At 48.6% G+C, this 19,184-nt stretch overlaps 2 protein-coding genes and 1 pseudogene across 3 annotated transcripts; 2 read left to right on the top strand and 1 right to left on the bottom strand.

Annotated features, from left to right (window-relative positions):
* Nucleotides 1–1,875: 1,875 nt before the first annotated feature.
* On the top strand, nt 1,876–8,823 carry STING1 (stimulator of interferon response cGAMP interactor 1). Of its 2 annotated transcripts, XM_037801986.1 has the most exons (8): nt 1,876–1,914; nt 2,256–2,383; nt 2,864–3,090; nt 3,218–3,401; nt 3,681–3,789; nt 5,331–5,569; nt 7,402–7,585; nt 8,341–8,823. In XM_037801986.1, exons 3-8 carry the CDS (start codon nt 2,864–2,866, stop codon nt 8,529–8,531), a joined length of 1,134 nt encoding a protein of 377 aa, XP_037657914.1. In that variant the 5' UTR covers nt 1,876–1,914; nt 2,256–2,383; the 3' UTR covers nt 8,532–8,823. The 2 variants fall into 2 exon arrangements, with proteins under 2 accessions (XP_037657914.1, XP_037657915.1); XM_037801987.1 differs by lacking the exon at nt 1,876–1,914 and having other exon boundaries at nt 2,163–2,383; nt 7,462–7,585.
* Nucleotides 8,824–11,336: 2,513 nt separating this feature from the next.
* On the bottom strand, nt 11,337–13,428 carry SMIM33 (small integral membrane protein 33). Its single transcript, XM_037801988.1, has 2 exons — nt 13,320–13,428; nt 11,337–11,931 (listed from the first exon to the last, which is right to left on the bottom strand). The coding sequence occupies exons 1-2, from the start codon at nt 13,326–13,328 to the stop codon at nt 11,542–11,544; spliced, it is 399 nt and encodes a 132-aa protein (XP_037657916.1). The 5' UTR covers nt 13,329–13,428; the 3' UTR covers nt 11,337–11,541.
* Nucleotides 13,429–17,000: 3,572 nt separating this feature from the next.
* Nucleotides 17,001–19,184, top strand: LOC119508198 (annotated as a pseudogene).

Here is a 19,184-nt window from a genome sequence, read left to right as displayed (position 1 = left end):
ATGGTCTCCCCTCCTCCCTGGCCCACATCAATCCCTGCTCCTCCCGGCCGGGTCACAGGTTGCTCTTCCTGAATGACCTGACCAGCGCCTCCTGTGCCTGAAAGGCATCCATTCGAGCAAGTTCAAGCTCAGGGAAATGAGCCCAGAGCAGCAGCAGATAGGGTAGAAGGGAGAGGACAGAGGAGAGCAGAAGGAGGTCCCAAGCTGAGGCAGTGCTGAGATTTTTTTTCTTTATGGCATACTAGAAACATTAAAAAAATAATAATGTTCAATGTAGGGAAAAAACCCTAGAAAAGTTAATGAGCAAAGAAGGAAAATATAATAAAAATCACCCATATCCCCACTGTGCAGGGTTATCATTGTTAGCTTTTTGTCATATAGCCTTCCAGACCTTTATTCATGCATATAATCATGTCAATGTATGTATTTTTTAAAAATGCAATTATACTGTTTACTACTCTGCTTTTTTCAGTCAGAAATATAGAATAAGTGTGTTTAAGAGTCAATAAATATAAAGTTACATCATCATTTTTCATGGCTGCCCAACATTTCATCATAAGATGAACCGCAGTTTAGTTAGCCAGTCCCTTATTGTTAGGCATTTAAATAATATTTTAGCTTTTCTCTAGTGTAAACAGCACTGCCACAAGCAACTGAAAATGGGTATCTTTGTGACATAGTCTGATTATTTCTTTTTGAAGGATTCCTAGGTGGATTGCTAGGTCAAAGTAATGTGTGATTTTTAAAGCTTCTGCTGCATGCTGGCAATGAGGAGAATGAACAGTTTTGGGGGGAAAGATGGCTAGTGTGGGGCAGCTGAGCTGACAGCAGTGGTGGAACCCAGGGCAGTCGGTGCTGGGCAGCCAGGCAGGTTTGCGGAGGCCCAGGGCTGCTAGGCATCGCTGGGCCCTTGGGGGCAGGTGGGCAGCTGCCCATTCTGGAAGGGTTCCACTCAGGCCCTTTCTTGGACAACTTTGAGATTCTCTATATTTATAGTAGCTGAGTTCTTGCCCACCTCAGGGAGTGCCTTTGTGTGAACCAGCAGTAGGGGAGAGAAAGTGTAGGGAATTCCCTCCATTCTTAGGACATGATTTTCCCAAAAGAGAATTTCCAGGAAGGCTGGGTTCTTCCGGGAGGCCAGTGGCATCTTGGAGTGTTGTGTGTCTTCCTGAATCTGGTAATGATGTGGGAAAGAATCCAAGGAAGGATCTTCTGACCTGGGCAGAAATGAACTGCTGCTGCCCTGTGGTTGCCAGCTCAGCCCCACTCCTGTGGTCTGTTCCTGCCTTCCAATTAGCTTCTCAGCTTGCCAGGGAGTGGCCAGAGACACACACCCCACACTGCCCCAGAAACCTTAGGCATGAAATTTGGTTCTGGCACCTTTCGCTCCTTCCTATGAAATCAAGGCACAGAGCAAGGTGGACTTTGGAGCAAACCACCTGGCTTCAAGTCCCCACTTCCTCACTTACTACCCATGGGACCTTGGGCAAGTTCCTTCACCCCACTGAACCGCAGATCACCTGTCTGTAGAACGAGATAATATACCTGCCTGACAGGCTGATGGGACAGATTAAATGAAATGATATATGTAAATACTTGGCATGGTGTCTGGAGCACAGTAAACACTTCTATTAGCCACGTGACTGCCTTTGTGGCCGGAACTATCAGGTTCCCTCCGAGAAGTCGTGGGCATGGCTACGTCCTGTGAAGGGGGACGAAGTCACCTCCTCTTCAGGGCTTCTGCTCCCACCAAGCCCTTTACTAGAAAGGCTCTGGTTTCAGGAACTTTGTTCCTTTTCCCCGCCTCCTTTCTGATGTCACAGTCTTCAGGAAAAGAAACTCTGTTTCTGGAAATCAGAATAAAAATAAGGAGGAAGGGCAGCCTTGGGTAGTGTGTGTGTTGCCTTTGGTTGGGTGCGTGGGGTCCTGCTTTGGGTGTTGGGTGGAGTGTGTTTGATTGTGGGGGCTTGAGGGGAGCGTGGTGTTCATGCCTGTGGGTGAAGGTGACTGTGAGTTTCTAAACACTCTCAGTTTGGGGGTAGCAAAGGGGAATGGAATGAGGACCTTCTCAAGCTTTTCTCCCTACCCCAAGGCTCAGACACAACTCAGCAGGGCCTGGGGCTAGGGCCCTTCCTTCCTCCTGGGGGACAGGAAATACCCTCCTCCCCTGCACACCCAAAGCTGCGGTCTGGTAAGATGCCAGGGCTGCAGCACTCTGGAGAAAGCTTTAATTTATTTGAGTGTTTCATTTTCAGGCTGTGTCCAGAGAAGCTGCCCTTGGCTGCTAGGAGCATTGAGCCAGGCCTTCCCTCCCTGTCATCTTCCAGGAGCAACTTGTGGTGGGGAAGGTGGAGGTAGCACCAGAGCTCACAGGGATCCAGAGGTGAGTGGGACACCCCTTGGCTGCCCTGCCCCCAATCTCTGTACTCTGGTTTTCTGCTTTGCTGACTAAGGTCCCTCTGGGGTGGATTCCAGGGGAGGGAAGCCCAGGTCTTCAAAGGTCCCTGGGTAGGTGGGGGCTGCACAGGACACTCAGGTGTGAGTCTGTGCAGTTGCTGCCTTTCTTCTTTACCACACCTGTGGTCTCCCTGGGGCGGGGATGGGGGTGGGTGGAGTTGGTGGGTTGTGGATACACACGGGTGTGCACCTCTCCACCTGCTCTGCTTTCTCCATACTCTCCCAACAGGAGCTCTGGGATGGTGTAGGCCCAACCTGTACCCTAAAAGGTGTCTCCAAGACCAATCTCTGGGTGTGGTCAGGCACCAGGGAAGGGACGAGCTGGAGGAGGTGCCCACCCAGGGCCTTGGTCCCTGAAGGGGAGGAGATGAGGGGAGCACAACCATGGGTCTCTTGGTGCCCACAGATGCCCCACTCCAGCCTGCATCCATCCATCCCACGGTCCAGGGGTCACAGGGCCCAGAAGGCAGCCTTGGTCCTGCTGTGTACCTGTCTGGTGGCCCTTTGGGGGCTGGGGGAGCCACCAGACCATACTCTCCGGTGGCTGGTGCTCCACCTAGCCTCCCTGCAGCTGGGACTACTGTTAAAGGGGATCTGCAGTCTGGCCGAGGAACTGTACCACATCCACTCCAGGTGACTCCCTGCAGTGCCCGTGGCGAGTGGGCACCCCACATTGTCATGCCCTTGACCTCTAGCCCCGCCACTCCCTAGCCCCTCTGGCTGAGCTGGGCTGGGTCCTGGGCTTGGCTGTCACCTGCAGGTACCAGGGCAGCTACTGGAGGGCTATGCAGGCCTGCCTGGGATGCCCCATCCGCCGAGTGGCCCTGCTGCTGCTGTCATGCTATTTCTACTGCTCTCTCCCAAACTCGGCTGATCTGCCCCTCGTTTGGACGCTTGCCCTCTTGGGCCTCTCGCAGGCACTGACCATCATCTTGGGCTTCCAGGTATGACATGGAGGGAGGTGGGGGTGGGGGGATCCGGCCAAGGGGAGGCTGTGGTTTGTATGATCTGCTCTGAGCTCAGTGCCAGAAGTAAAGCCAGGCAAGCTCTGGGAGTAGTTTTAGGGTTGGAGTCTTTGGTGTGGAGCCTATACTGTCCTGGAACAGCAAGTTCAACGATGGCAGAAAAGGGACCATGTTGGCAGCAGACTGAGAAGCCTTCTTGGAGGAAGAGGGCTCAGGGTGTCCTTTGTGAGGGACCCAGCCTCATCCTGCTGTCCACAGGCCCTGACCCCCGCTGAGGTCTCTGCTGTCTGTGAGAAAAGGAACTTCAATGTGGCCCATGGGCTGGCGTGGTCGTATTACATCGGGTACCTGCGGCTGATCCTGCCAGGTGGTCCTTTCCCTTTCTCCTTCATTTCCAGACCTACCAGACAGACAGTAAGACACACAGTCTCTTATGTTTCCAGAACTCACTATACTTTTCAAAGCATTTTCATGTCTACCAAATCATTTGACTCCTAGAGCCTCCCTGTGAGCATGAAGGAAATCATTACTATGCCTGGTTTTCAGTAAGGAATAAGGGGCTCAGACCCATTAAGTGACTGGCCTAACGTCACCCATGTTTTTTTTTTGTTTGTTTTTTTTTGTTTTTTGTTTTTGTCATTTAATATATTTTAATAGCAAAGTTACAGGAACAGCACAGAAGACATACAACATTAAATCATGTAGTTTCATGTAGGACAACTCAGAAAAGTATAGTGAATGGATGGAATCTACTATATGATAAAAATGCTACAAACACCATTTAGTTGCAATCAATAAGAAATTTAGTTGTTTAAAAAAAAATCCAAATGCTGGCATTATCCAGAAAAATGTTAAAGGTTTATTTATAATTGTGATAAAGTTGGACTGTTAAAACTTGTTCACTGAAACATTTTTACTTACATTAATGCTTTATGTCCCTGCATTTATATTAAAAATGCACACACAAATGAAAATGGAAAAACTGCCAGTACCTGATTTGTCCCCTATTTTTCCATTCACAATCATGTGCTTAGGTGCCTTTTGACCCCATGGAAAAAAATCTAATGTTCAAAACTACCAATAACAGGAAGAAGTTCAAAAAAAAATTTTTTTTTTAGAATGAAATGTTTCCCATCATAGTGGATTTTTAAGCACATCTTCCATGTATCTGGTGTGCTAGCTGGATGTCTTTCAGCATAATCATTACCTGTTTGGCATGGATAGCACACAGGCTGGTGTGTATCCACTAATTCCTTTAATAAATATTTACTGTGTGCTGTGTGGCCTGCATGTGCATTCTCTCTTTTAATTCACACCCTGTGAGGAAGGGATGGTCATCACCCCCATTTTAGAGATAAGAAAATTGAGGTTCCAAGAGATGAAATAACTTGTCCAAAGTCATGTAGCTAGTGAAAGGAGGAGCCAGGATTTGAACCCAGGTGTGTCCAGAGCCTGGCGCCTTGACCAACTCTGACTTGCAGGCCCAGGCTATGGCTCTTCTATCTTCCATTGCTGTCCTCCCTTGACCACTGGGCCTCCACTAGAAAGTGGATCTGGAACTAAAGGCCTGTGCACCTGGGAATGTCACCTCCCAGGGCTCTGTCTGCCTCTCAGAGCCCTGAAGGCTGTGGTGGGAAGAAGTGGAGCTGACACAGAAATCTGGGGAAAGGAGATGTGAGCAGGGAAGAGCTCCTTTGGTCAGGAGAGGGGAGATGGCAGTAGGTAGGGGGGGCTGGCGAGGGTGGGTGGATAGTCTGCTTCTCCTGTACAATGAGACTGGACCAGACCCTTGGTTCCCTTGCACCTGCATGTTGTGGGGGCTGATCACCTGGGTTTCTGTCTTGTCTCAGGTGGGATACAGGGTTCGTGGAAATGACCTTCCCTTTTTCTTGGACCATCCCACCCCAGGGCTCCAGGCAAGGATCCAAACTTACAATAAGCTCCACAACAACACACTGCAGGGTGCAGGGAGCCAGCGGCTGTACATCCTCTTCCCGTTGGACTGTGGGGTGCCTGATGACCTGAGTGTGGCCGACCCCAACATTCACTTCCTGCATGAGCTGCCCCAGCTGAGTGCAGATCGTGCTGGTATTAAGCGCCGGGTCTATACCAACAGCGTCTATGAGCTTCTGGAGCACGGGCAGCAGGTAAGCGTGTGGCAGGGTGGGAGCCCCTGGGGAAGGGTCAGGACCCTAGGTCACAGCCAATCGTGGATGAAAATTCAAATTGGTCCCAGGGCTGGCAAGGTTCAGCTATGAATGATGATAAGTCACTGTCCTAGTTTGCTAATGCTGCGGAATGCAAAACACCAGAGATGGATTGGCTTTTATAAAAGGGGGTTTATTTGGCTACACAGTTACAGTCTTAAGGCCATAAAGTGTCCAAGGTAACACATCAGTAATCGGGTACCTTCACTGGAGGATGGCCAATGGCGTCCGGAAAACCTCTGTTAGCTGGGAAGGCACGTGGTGGCTGGTGTCTGCTCCAAAGTTCTGGTTTCAAAATGGCTTTCTCCCAGACGTTACTCTCTAGCAAGCTTGCTCCTCTTCAAAACGTCACTCACAGCTGCACTCCATTTCCTCTCCTTGAGGCAGCTCATTTATATGGCTTCACTGATCAAGGCCCACCCCGAATGGGTGGGGCCATGCCTCCACTGAAATATCCCATCAGTTATCATCTACAGTTGGGTGGGGCACATCTCCATGTAAACAACCTAATTCAAACGTTCCAACTTAATCCCCACTATTCTGTCTGCCCCACAAGATTGCATCAAAGAATATGGCTTTTTCTGGGGGACATAATACATTCAAACTGGCACAGTCACATTTATTAAGCACTTGCTGTATGCCAGACTCTATTCTAAGTGCTTCATATGACCAGTTCACTGACTTCTCACCACTGCTTTATGGGGTAGGGGCTGTTATGCCCCCCACCTTACAGGTGAGAAAACAGATGCAGAGAAACAGCCAGAAAATAGATGATTTCAACCCAGGGATACCATGCTGTTGGCCATAAAGCTGCCTTAGATGAAGGCGATAAGCACGTCTGAAGGATTTCACAGGTGTGGGAGGAACCCAGCCCTCACTCTCTGCTGAGCGTTCGTTTCCAGTGGCACAGTTGACAGCCTTGCTCTGGGATGTTGGAAGAAGGATCTGTGAAGTGTAGATTCAGTTCATCCCTGGGCCTGATTTACAAACATATATAATTTTTTTTATTAGAGAAGTTGTAGCTTTACAGAAAAATCATGCAGAAAATAGAGTTCCCATATACTGCTTCCCTCACATACATGGTTTTCCCTATTACTTCACTTTGCACCAGGGTGATACTTTGATGAAAGAATATTATTATAATTGTACTATTAGCTAGAGTTCATAGTTTAAATTAGGGGTCACTGTCTGTGTTGTACAGTCCTTTTTTAAAATTTTTATTCTAGTAACATACAACCTCAAATTTCCCCTTTTAACAACATTCAACTATGTAAGTCAGTGCTGTTAATTACATTCACAAAGTTGTGCTACCATCACCACTATCCATTACCAAAACTTTTCTGTCACCCCAAACAGAAATTCTGTATCAATTTAGCACTAATTCCCCATTCTCTATATCCACTCTGGCCTCTGGGAATCTGTATACTAGTTTCTGACTCTATGAAATTGCTTATACTAATTATCTCAAATCAGTGAGATCATGCAATATTTCTCCTTTTTTGTGTCTGGCTTATTGCATTCAGCATGATGTCTTCAAGAGTCATCCATGTGATTGCATGTTACATGAACACAAACCTGGCCCTGATTTTTGGAACTGTGGGTGTCAGAGGCAAAGGCAGACCAGGCTGCAAAGACCCTCTCCTGGACTGGTGGTCACCTTCAGACCCCATCTCTGCAGACTGAGGGCGTGGGGCCCCAGCCCGTGGCACAGGGGTCCAGGGTCTGTCTGCCTGGCCTTCGACTTAGTTTGGTCTTCCTCTCACCCCCTTCAGGCAGGCACCTGTGTCCTGGAATATGCCACCCCCTTGCAGACACTGTTTACCATGTCACAGGATGGCCGAGCTGGCTTCAGCCGGGAGGATCGGCTTGAGCAGGCCAAACTCTTCTGCCGGACTCTTGAGGACATCCTGGCGGATACCCCCGAGTCTCAGAACTGCCGCCTCATTGTCTACCAGGGTGAGGGGTTGGTAGGCTGGAGGGTAGGAGGAGTCCAGGATCCCAGGGGTCCCCCGGGGGATCAGAAGGAGATATGGCCGCACCATGCCGTGGGCCTGCCCAAGTGGCCAGGGCATTCAAGCCTCGCTGCTTCCTCCCCTGCAAGAGGTCTCACCTCCCTACTCTGGAACACCGATTGCTTTATTCTTTTTAAAATTTTTATTGTGGTAATATATACAACATAACATTTCCAATTTTAACCGCTTTGAAGTATACAATTCAGTTCTGTTAATTATGTTCACAATGTTGTGCTACCATCACCACCATCCGTTACCAAAACTTTTCCATCAACCCAAACAACACCTCTGTACCCAGTAACCATTAACTCCTCATTCCCAGCCCTACCCCCTGCCTCATTGCTTTCTGAGGGCCTTGGGTAGAGCCTTAAGAGGTGTGCTCTAGGGGCCCCTCACTTCATCTAGGGAAGAACCCCAGGCCAGGGTGTATGGAGCACAGGCCTTGGCTGCAGACTCAGCTCTGCTACTCCCTCATTAGATGACCTTGGGCAGGCCTCTGCCCTCTCTGGGCATCTCCCCTAAAAGCAAGAGGATGGAATTCCATTATCTCTAAAACCATTTCTAGCTCTTGGATTCCAAGAAACTCTAGCCCCAATGGCCAGAAGTGGGGTGGAGGGTAGACCTGCCCAGAAAGTCCTCTGGATGTGTCAAGTGGGAATGTATGAGGTCCTCACCTCGCCCTCCTCTCCTCCCTCCCAGAGCCTGCAGAGGGAAGCAGCTTCTCTCTGTCTCAGGAGGTTCTCCGGCACCTGCGGCAGGAAGATCGTGAGGAAGTTATTATGGACAGTAGGACCACTATGGCGCCCAGTTCTTCTGTGCTGTCCCAAGAGCCTGAGCTCCTCATCAGTAGCATGGAACAGCCTCTCCCACTCCGCACAGATATCTTCTGAGGTTCAGGGTCACCTTGCCTGAACCCCCAGTGATCCTCAAGTCTCTGGATCAGGCACTGTCCTCAGCAGAGCTATCTCCTCCCACTGTGAGTGTGTGGGTGATAAGGTCCCTAGACTTGACATCTAAAGATGAGTCCTATGACCTTAGGCAAGTCGGTTTACTTCTCTGAGCCTCAGTATAGTCATCCATGAAATGGGATTTAATCGTTGTCTGACCTACCTCACAGGGTTGTTGTGAGGGCTATGAGTGTCTGGGAATTTTTTATAAATCGTAAATGCCAGGTAAACTTAAGGGTTGTGCCAGGTGTCTTTCATTTGCCCCTCTAAATCTACTCTCCACCCTTCTCTGCCCTGGGATGACCTGTCTGGATGACCTCAACAGGTTCCTTTGTCCTCTGGCTTCTGCTCATGGTGGGTGGGTGGGGAGCACCAGCAGAACAGAGGGAGGGAGGAGGGTGAAGTCGGGGTATTTATTCCCTTGGTTCCCTCTCCTGCATTATCAAGGTTGCCATGGGCTCTCTGCGTCTCCCAGGCACCCCTCCCCTAACCCTGTCTGTCTCCAGTTTCTAGTAACTTCTTCCTCCACTTGCCCCTTCAGGCCTGGTGGTGGTATCGGCTCCCCACTGATATGATGCTCATCCTGGAGAAATCACTCTCACTCATGGTTTCCCTATGCCCTGCCCTTTCTAAATAGTCCCTTTTTAAAACTGCTGCCCAGATTTCCCAATCTGAGGGTGCCATTGTTTTCCTGCTTGGACTCTGACTAAAACAAGGTATTGGCATTTATTACCCCAATGTCCAAATACACTTGCCCCCTCCTCCTCCTACAACAGGGCGGAGGGCCACCCACTGGATGAGGGCATAGATTTGGGTAGCACCTCCCACCGCACCTGCTCTTTCAGTGTCCTTGTCTCCAGTGGGGGGCTTGGAGGGGGGTGCAGCAAGGGACCCAGGGCTATGCCTGACAGCACAGCAGATGTCATGAGGGGTGCACAGCTGCATCCTGGGAGAGAGGCTGCTCGAGGAGCAGGGGCCACTGCAGAAATGTCCCTGGATGAGAGAGCCAGCAAAGGGATAAGGGAAAGAGGGGTTTGTGTGAGGAGATGGGACATCTCACAAGGGACCTGGGACAACATAGTCAACCACTGTACCATATCGTATGCCATCAACGTTAGAACAGAGCCACTGAGATGACACTGTGGCGGCAAAATAGCCCCCATCTGAGAGGGAAGGCAGCCCATTTCTACTGGTTCCACTGGTACCACCTGTTCCACCCAGGCTGTGCTTATTCCCTCCCTCCCACCTTTGCTTTTCTCACTCATGCTCAGTAACATTTCTGAGTATAGCATCATGTGGAGAAATGCACCTCTCCCCTCCCACACACACATTTTCCAGACTGCCCCCAAGGCTGATGGCAGAAGCAAGGGAGTAAAGAGGGGAAAGTCCCCTCCGCTCCCCAGGTGTCCTGCCCCCAAGGCCTGAGGATGCTCCGGCATCCCCCAGTCACCCTTGCACCTAGAAACCAGGCCCAAATCAGATGCTTCCCAAACATGACCTTCCCCACCCATCCAATCCCCCGGCCTGGTGCTCTGGCTGTGGAGTCTGATGGCTCCAGGTTTTAAATCCTGACTCTACCATTAGTACCTGTGTCCATCTAGGTGTCTTGTTAAACCTCAGTTTCCCAAATGGGGAAAACAATGGCCCCTCCTCCCAAAGTTGCTGTGAGGAGTGAATGGGATAATGCGCGTAGATCCACAAGTAAGCCACGTACCCACAAGGAGGACCAGCTGCTGCTACCTCTCTCCGATCCCCAAAGGGTCAAGCCTGTCCTCTGCTCACACCACATCCCCAACTCTCCTTCTCCCCATCTTATGTTATTTTCTGGCCTTTTGGACTATGCTGGGATCTCACAAGGGTTTGCCTTGTTGCCTGACTGATGCCTCAGGAATTTCCAGGATGGAGCACTCAGAAGTCCCTCCACAAATGTCTGCCTGTGTACTCCTGCTTGGAGGTGAGTGGGATTCAGAGGTGCCGGGGAACGGAGTGCCATGCCAGAGAACTACCGGGAAGCTCAGCTTTGCCTTCTTGACCTGCTGCATCGTCCCAGCTTCCCTGCTGACCATCCCCATTCCCCTTTCCACTTCTTCCTTCCCCAAACAAGCCCCATAGAACTCCTTTTCCTTTCCTGTTTTCTCTCTGGTTGGAATGTTCTAGATCTGGGAAATGTTCCATGATAAATTCTAGGCTGGTTCCAACAGGCCCATGCACACAGAAAAGTGGAGAGGGGATACGATAAGAGCTCTACACACTCCCCCCACATGAACCCCCAGGAAGGAGACAAGACAGAGCCAGGGGGACTATTCAAAGCTAACTTGGGGAGCTATAAAAAGTACTCGGGGCTTGCAAGGGCATTGGAGGATGTCATCAAGGCCTGGATCTTGAAAAGACATGCCCCCCAATCAGTGAGGGGCAACAGATTTTCCTTCCTTCCCTGAGTCCCAATGAGTCTCAGAGAAGGCAGAACTCCTGGGTTCTCTGCCCTGGCTCTCCCTGGCTGGCCCCCAAGGGACCAGGCTGAGGAACAGGGCCTCTTCAGGCTTCTGACATCCCTGTATGGGGGTAGGGTAGGTGGTAGAATCTTCCAAGCTAGACACACTTTGACACCAAAGGAGAGGAGAACAGGGGTGTGAGAAGGGAACAGGGGCTGAGAGAAGGAGGTTCAGGGGTCTGTCGGTATCAGAAGAGGAGGGAATATCTTTGTAAAGGTGACCTCAAACACTGGGGACACTTGCAACAGCATGTTTCTCGGCAGGGCTGTCAGGTTTCTTTTATTTCTTCTGTCCACACAAGGGCTTTCTCTATAAATATTCTGCTGAGAGGGTAAGTCCAGTGAAGTCCATGGGTGCCTCCCTGAAGCCTTGATGCCCAGGTTCCAGTTTGCTTCTGTCCAAATTCTCTGTCTAGTTTCTAGTTCTGAACCAGGTCAGGCCAACTTTCCAAAGTCTTCCTCCTACAGAATTGTGACTTCTTCGATGCTGGACCTGGGCCCAGCTGGTACAGGGCAGGGGCCAGGGTTAGTCGGTCCCTGCTGGGCTTCTTCCTGACTATCCTGGGGGCCCAGAACACGCCAGTGGGTGAGGTAGATGCCGCCCTCCAGCTTTGGGGCTGGTGGCTCTGTGGGGAGAGCAGCACGGCCCTGGTGCAGGCTTGGCCCAAAGTGGACTGCCACCACAATACCGACTGCCAGCAGGACAAAGACAGCGACGATGACAGCTAGCTGGGGCAGCCCGTCCCCTCGAGGGGGTCCCCAGGCCCCACCTAGTGCCTCTGACAGTTGCTTCTGGGGCTCCTGCCCCCCTGAGCTATTCACAGCTGGAGAAGGCCAGGGGTAGTAGCCAGCCTGGGAAGGAAATGACAGAGAAAGAAGGTGACATAAGCACTTATACACAGAAAAAAACCAAAATAGAGAGAAATAGAAACCCAAAGGGAACTGAGACAGAGACAGAGAGGAACAGAAACAAAGACGGAGAAAGAGACAGAGTCAAGACATGGAGAACGTGCAAGAGAAGAACAGAGAGAGATAGAAAGAAACAGAAATAGACAGCAACAGAGAGACTCAAAGAAAAAGACAGTCAGAGATGGACATACAAAGAGAGATAAACACAAAGGGAAAAAAAGATAAAGACAGAGACAGAAATAGAGATATGGAGAGACAGAGAAAAAAGGAAGCAGAGATGAGGAGGTGAGGAGGCAAAGTCATGCAGAAAGGGACAAAGAGAGGTTTCATTATAGCTTCATATAGGGTTGGGTTTTCCAAGTCCCCTCACTCCGTACCCTCTTCCCAGGTCCCCAGAAAAATTCCTAAATAGATCCTGTGTCCCGTGTCAGGAATCCTAGCACACTATGGGCTGTTGTCCCACATCCAGGGCAGTGGGCAGTGGGCAGCTGCTTCTTACAGGCCTGGACAAGGGGAGCACTGTCCTGCACCCTAAGTCCCCTCTACTCCCAACGCACAGGACGAAGCAGAGGCACAGGAAAGGAAGTGTACCCTGGAGCAAGGGGAGAAGAGAGAACGTGAACTCCAGAAGCTTGGGGAGAGGCAGGGGGGACACTTCAGACCAGTATCCCCTGCCCAGGTCTCAGGATCAGGTTCAGGGGGCACGGGAGGGAGGGGTGCCCAGTGTGGATCCCTGGCTGTGCCCAGGATGTATCGAGGAGACCCTGGGCTAGCTTCTACCTCTGTCAGAGTCCCAGGTTTCTTCTGTCAAAGGCTGGGGGCCATGATACCTGCCCCTGTCTGTCTCCACCCTACTGAGTGTTGGGTGGTAGGGGTGGGGGATACTGCAGTGAAGGTGGCAAACCCTCCAAACTGTAAATTCCAGAGCTGGCTCAAGAAATTTTCCTCCCTAGCCTTCTCCTTTCCCCCTTGGACTATCCTGGGAGCAGACCCTATGGGGTGGAGCCCCAACCCCTAAGCCACCAGCCTGGATCTTCCCCTGGGTAGGCAACTGGAGCCCAGGAGAGGCTGTCCAGGACAAACCCATCCGTTTTCGACCCTCAGTCACACTGTTCACCCCGTCCCACCTGCATCACGTGTCCCTTGAAATGTGGAAAGCCCAAATGCCTTCTCCCCACCCCCACACCCAAGCCACAGAGCTCTCAGGGTGCGGGGGTGGGGAAGCAGCTCCAGAAACACAGAGAGAAAAGGGAAGCCCAGGCTGATGAAAGGCTTGGGGCCCCTTCAGGGATCAGGTCAGCCTGGCAGAAAGGGGTGAGCATGGAGTCTACCTGGTGCATGGTCCGGGACCAGCGAGGGCTCCCTCAGGACTGGCAGATAGCAGGGAAAGGAGAGCTGGCTGCCTAGCTCGGCCCCTACCCAAAACTGCCACGTCTGCGGGGCCCAAGGGCACACACCCTCTGCACACACACCCTTACCACACTCTCCTGCGCTTTCACTTCCGTGAACATCTGGGCTACTCTGAGCCCAGCCCCCAACTCTGATAGTACCTGGATCTCACTCCTTGGCACCACCTTTCATGCTCCCTGCCAGCTTCAGGATCCTGGGGACTGCCCACCCTCCTCCATCAGATCCCAGACACCTGTTTGGCCCCGCCCCCACGCCCACCCTGTGACAAATTGACTCTACACCCCAACCAACTTCCTAGAGTCGCTGTCCTTTGATCTTTTTTTAAATGAAATATCTCTGACACACTGCAAAGTATAGATTAAAGCACAGTAAATCTCTGTGGTCCAACCACCAGCTCTGTCCATCTCTTAACATTTTGCCATATTCATTTCAAAGGTTTTGAAGAACCACAATATTGCAAATGAAACGGAAACCCTCCCTACTCTCCATCCTACCCCTTCTTCCTACCCTTGGGATAACCACCTTATTTAATTTGATATTTAGCATCCCTGGACAAAACATTCTCTTCCCTTTGGGATTTTATTTTCCCCTTTGTTTTTTACAAATATGAATTATGTATATCCCATTGCATTTGTCTAAATGTAACTTCATTTGAGAGAGAGAGTTTGTGTGTTTTGAAGTGTCTAAGTCACAAAAGTGCCCACCAGTCTCTCCTCTCTCTAGAGATAGTTTTTAAAAGATAATTTTATTTGGGCAGAGAATAAAATATATATGAGGAGCTGGGGAAAAATGTGAAAGCGTTGGACTTCCTCACCTGGATGATGTTCTCACAAACATCGAGGACTGAAGGTTTGGTGTGCTGAGCCCTCTATCTTGGGGCTTGCCCTTATAAAGCTCGTTACTGTAAAGGAGAGGCTAAACCTGCTTATAATTGTGCCTAAGAGTCTCCCCCGGAGTGCCTCTTTGTTGCTCAGGTGTGGCCCTCTCTCTCTCTAGCTAAGTCAACTTGGCAGGTGAACTCACTGCCCTCCCCCCTACGTGAGACCTGACTCCCAGGGGTGTAAATCTCCCTGGCAATGCAGGATATGACTCCTGGGGATGAGCCTGGACACGGCATTGTGGGATTGAGAACATCTTCTTGACCAAAAGGGGGATGTGAAAGGAAATGAAATAAGCTTCACTGTCTGAGAGATTTCAAATGGAGTAGAGAGGTCACTCTGGTGGACATTCTTACAAACTATATAGATAATGCTTTTTAGGTTTTAATGTATTGGAGTAGCTAGAAGTAAATACCCGAAACTATCAGACTCCAACCCAGTAGCCTTGACTCCTGAAGACGATTGTATAACAATGTAGCTTACAAGGGGTGACAGTGTGACTGTGAAAACCTTGTGGATCGCACTCCCTTCCCAGTGTATGGATGGATGAGTAGAAAAATTAGAAATAGGATGGTACGGGGGGAATGATTTAGGTGTTCTTTTTTACTTTTATTTTTTATTATTATTCTTTCTGGTGTAAGGAAAATGTTCAAAACTAGATTGGGGTGAGGATCTAAGATGGCGGCATAGAGAGGAGTGGAAGCTAAGTAATCCCCCTGGAACAACAAAAAAAAAAACAGAAACAACTAGTAAATAATCCGGAATAACTGCAGGGAGAAAAGCATGACTGTCCACTCATCATACACCAACCTGAATTGGGAGGAATGCCTGAGATCACAGCATAAAATCTGTAAGTAAAAACTGCAGATCCATATCGTGAGACTCCTCCCCCACAGCCCGAGCTACAAAGCCTCGTGGTGCCAGAGAGAAGCTTTCTCCCAGCAAGCGAATATGGCTCAGCTGAGATCCAACTGGGGTTTTAATTAGCGAGTGGGAACTGCTCGCTACGAGGTACGAATCCCCAGCAAGTAGACAGAGGCTTTGGGTGATGACTGACCTTGGAGAGCTGGAGGGTCGCCTTGGACTAGCTCTGTTCCTTTTTCAACTCAGTGGAGAAAGCCTCAGACATTTTCAGTTCCCAGTTCTGTGACCCAGACAAGGGTATAGCACAGGCAGAGAGAGACAATTGAAATGCTAATGACCTCCTCCTAGGGCACCTATCTTCTCTAAGAGGAAAGGGGTGGGGCCCAGCTCTACTACCTGCCTTTCATTCGGAACTTACACCAGTCAAGAATTACAGGTTAACAGGCGCCAACTGCTGGGCAGAAACGCACAGTGACCGGACGCATCAGAGGGTGTACCAATTTTCTAAGACACACCCTCAGGGAAACCAGATACTGAATTTTCTTCCTTCTGGGACCTCAGCCCATTCTGGTCTGGGGAGGCCTGATTGGGGTAACCAAGGAAACCATGCCTAGACAACAGAAAACTACAACCTACACCAAGGAAAATGAGGTTATGGCCCAGTCAGGGGAACAAACTTGCACTTCAACTGTGACGCAGGAATTGAAACAACTGATAATAACTGCATTCAAAAAGTTTAGGGAAGATATGGCAAAAGAGATGAACCGTATAATGAAAACACAGGACATACATAAGGTAGAAATTGAAAGTTCAAAAAACCAACTGGCGGAATCTATGGAAATGAAAGGCACAACACAAGAGATGAAAGACATACTGGAAACATACAACAGCAGATCTCAAGAGGCAGAAGAAAACACTCAGGAACTGGAGAACAAGGCACCTGAAAGCCTACACACAAAAGAACAGATAGAGAAAAGAACAGAAAAATACGAGCATCATCTCCGGGAACTTGAAGACAAAACAAAAAGGAAGAATTTACGTGTCATTGGTGTCCCAGAAGGAAAAGAGAAGGAAAAAGGGACAGAAGCAATAATAGAGGAAATAATCAATGAAAATTTCCCATCTCTTAGGAAAGACATAAAATTACAGATCCAAGAAGCGCAGCTTACCCCAAACAGAATAGATCTGAATAGGCCTACGCCAAGATACTTAATAATCAGATTATCAAACATCAAAGATAAAGAGAGAATCCTGAAAGCAGCAAGAGAGAAACGATCTATCACATACAAAGGAAGCTTGATAAGACTATGTGTGGATTTCTCAAAACCATGGAGGCAAGAAGGAAGTGGGGTGATATATTTAAGATACTGAAAGAGAAAAACCACCAACCAAGAATCCTATATCCGGCAAAACTATCCTTCAGATATGAGGGAAAGTTTAAAATATTCTCTGACAAACAATGACCGAGTTTGTGAACAAGAAACCTGTTCTACAGGAAACACTAAAGGAAGCACTGCAGACAGGAAGGAAAAGACAGGAATGAGAGGTTTGGAAAACAATTTTGGGAGACAGTAGCACAGCAATGTAAGTACACTGAACAAAGATGATTGTGAATATGGTTGAAAGAGGAAGGCTGGGATCATGTGGGACACCAGAACAAAAGACGAACGATAAAGACTGGGACTGTGTAATTCAGGGAAACCTAGGATGCTCAACAATTGTAATAAAAGGTACAAATATGTTTTTACATGAGGTAGAACAAATGAATGTCAACATTGCAAGGTGTTAAAAATAGGGTGGGAGCCCCGAATGTGCCGGAATCCTGCTGCACCGCTGCGGTGAAGGCCCCCCGGCGACATCATGTCTCACCTACCGATGAAACTTCTGCGCAGAAAGATTGGCAAACGGAACCTAAAGTTGCGGCAGCAAAACCTAAAACTACAGGGGGCCTCAGATGTGAGCCTATCAGAGACCCAAAATGGAGATGTGTCTGAAGAAATTGTGGAAGCTGAACAAGTTAAAAAGTCCCTAAAACAGTCTATGAATGTGGGCTTGTCAGAAGCCCAAAATGGAGACATGGCTAATGAAACAGTAAAAAACATTAAAGTTAAAAAATCCCCAAAGAAGTCTACTGTATTAACCAATGGTGAAGCAGCAACACAGTCACCCAATTCAGAATCAAAAAAGAAAAAGAAGAAGAAGAAGAAGAGAAAAATTGTAGAAAATGCTGGGCCTGATGCAAAAAAAGCAAAAACCGAAGATAAAGCGGAGTCTAAAGAAGAAGGTGCTGGAGCTCCTGAAGAAACAGAAAATAACGTGAAGCAGCCAGGTGAGGATGACAATGACAATGAAGTGCCCACGTTGCCCCTGGGACTGACAGGAGCTTTTGAGGATACTTCATTTGCATCCCTAACTAACCTCGTCAATGAAAACACTCTAAGGGCGATAAAAGAAATGGGCTTTATGAACATGACTGAAATTCAACATAAAAGTGTCAGACCACTTCTGGAAGGCAGAGATCTTCTAGCAGCTGCGAAGACAGGCAGTGGCAAAACCCTGGCATTTCTCATCCCTGCTATTGAACTCATTGTTAAGTTAAAATTCATGCCCAGGAATGGAACAGGAGTCCTTATTCTCTCACCTACTAGGGAGCTGGCCATGCAGACATTTGGTGTGCTTAAGGAGCTAATGACCCACCACGTCCACACATATGGGTTGATAATGGGGGGCAGTAACAGATCTGCTGCAGCACAGAAACTTGTTAATGGGATCAACATCACCGTGGCCACGCCGGGTCGACTCCTGGACCATATGCAGAATACCCCAGGGTTTATGTATAAAAACCTACAGTGTCTTGTTATTGATGAGGCTGATCGTATCTTGGATGTTGGGTTTGAAGAGGAATTAAAGCAAATTATTAAACTTCTGCCAGTACGCAGACAGACCATGCTCTTTTCTGCCACACAAACTCGAAAAGTTGAAGACCTGGCAAGAATTTCTTTGAAAAAGGAGCCATTGTATGTTGGTGTCGATGATGATAAAACTAATGCAACAGTGGATGGGCTTGAGCAGGGATATGTTGTTTGTCCCTCTGAAAAGAGATTCCTTCTGCTCTTTACGTTCCTTAAGAAGAACCGAAAGAAGAAAATGATGGTATTCTTTTCATCCTGTAAGTCTGTGAAATACCACTACGAGTTGCTGAACTACATCGATTTGCCTGTCTTGGCCATTCATGGAAAGCAGAAGCAAAATAAGCGGACAACCACCTTCTTCCTGTTTTGCAATGCAGATTCGGGGACACTGTAGTGTACAGATGTGGCAGCTCGAGGGCTGGATATTCCTGAAGTTGACTGGATTGTTCAGTATGACCCTCCAGATGACCCTAAGGAATATATTCATCGTGTGGGTAGAACAGCCAGAGGCCTAAATGGAAGAGGACATGCCTTGCTCATTTTGCGCCCAGAGGAATTGGGTTTCCTTCGTTACTTGAAGCAGTCCAAGGTTCCATTAAGTGAGTTTGAGTTTTCTTGGTCCAAAATTTCTGACATCCAGTCTCAGCTTGAGAAATTGATTGAAAAGAACTACTTCCTTCATAAGTCAGCCCAGGAAGCATATAAGTCATACATTCGAGCATATGATTCCCATTCTCTGAAACAAATCTATAACGTCAATAACTTAAATTTGCCTCAGGTTGCTCTGTCTTTCGGTTTCAAGGTGCCTCCTTTTGTTGATCTGAATGTGAACAGCAACGACGACAAACGGAAAAAGAGAGGAGGAGGTGGTGGATTCGGCTACCAGAAAGCCAAGAAAATTGAGAAGTCCAAAATCTTCAAAAACATTAGCAAGAAATCATCTGACAGAAGGCAGTTCTCTCACTGAAGACACACCTTCCTTTCATCCTGAATAACTTTGTCCTTAAATGGAGTATTTTCCCTTGCTCTAGCAAATGAACTTACTTCCATGATGTGTACTGATCTAATATGAGTATTAATTAACTTCAGTTGCAAGTACTGAGCACTCTTTATTTCCAGCAAATCTCTTTTT

This window comes from Choloepus didactylus, chromosome 13 (genome assembly GCF_015220235.1).
Source record: "Choloepus didactylus isolate mChoDid1 chromosome 13, mChoDid1.pri, whole genome shotgun sequence".
Lineage (NCBI taxonomy): Eukaryota > Metazoa > Chordata > Mammalia > Pilosa > Megalonychidae > Choloepus > Choloepus didactylus.
This window is presented reverse-complemented; position numbering and strand designations above follow the sequence as displayed.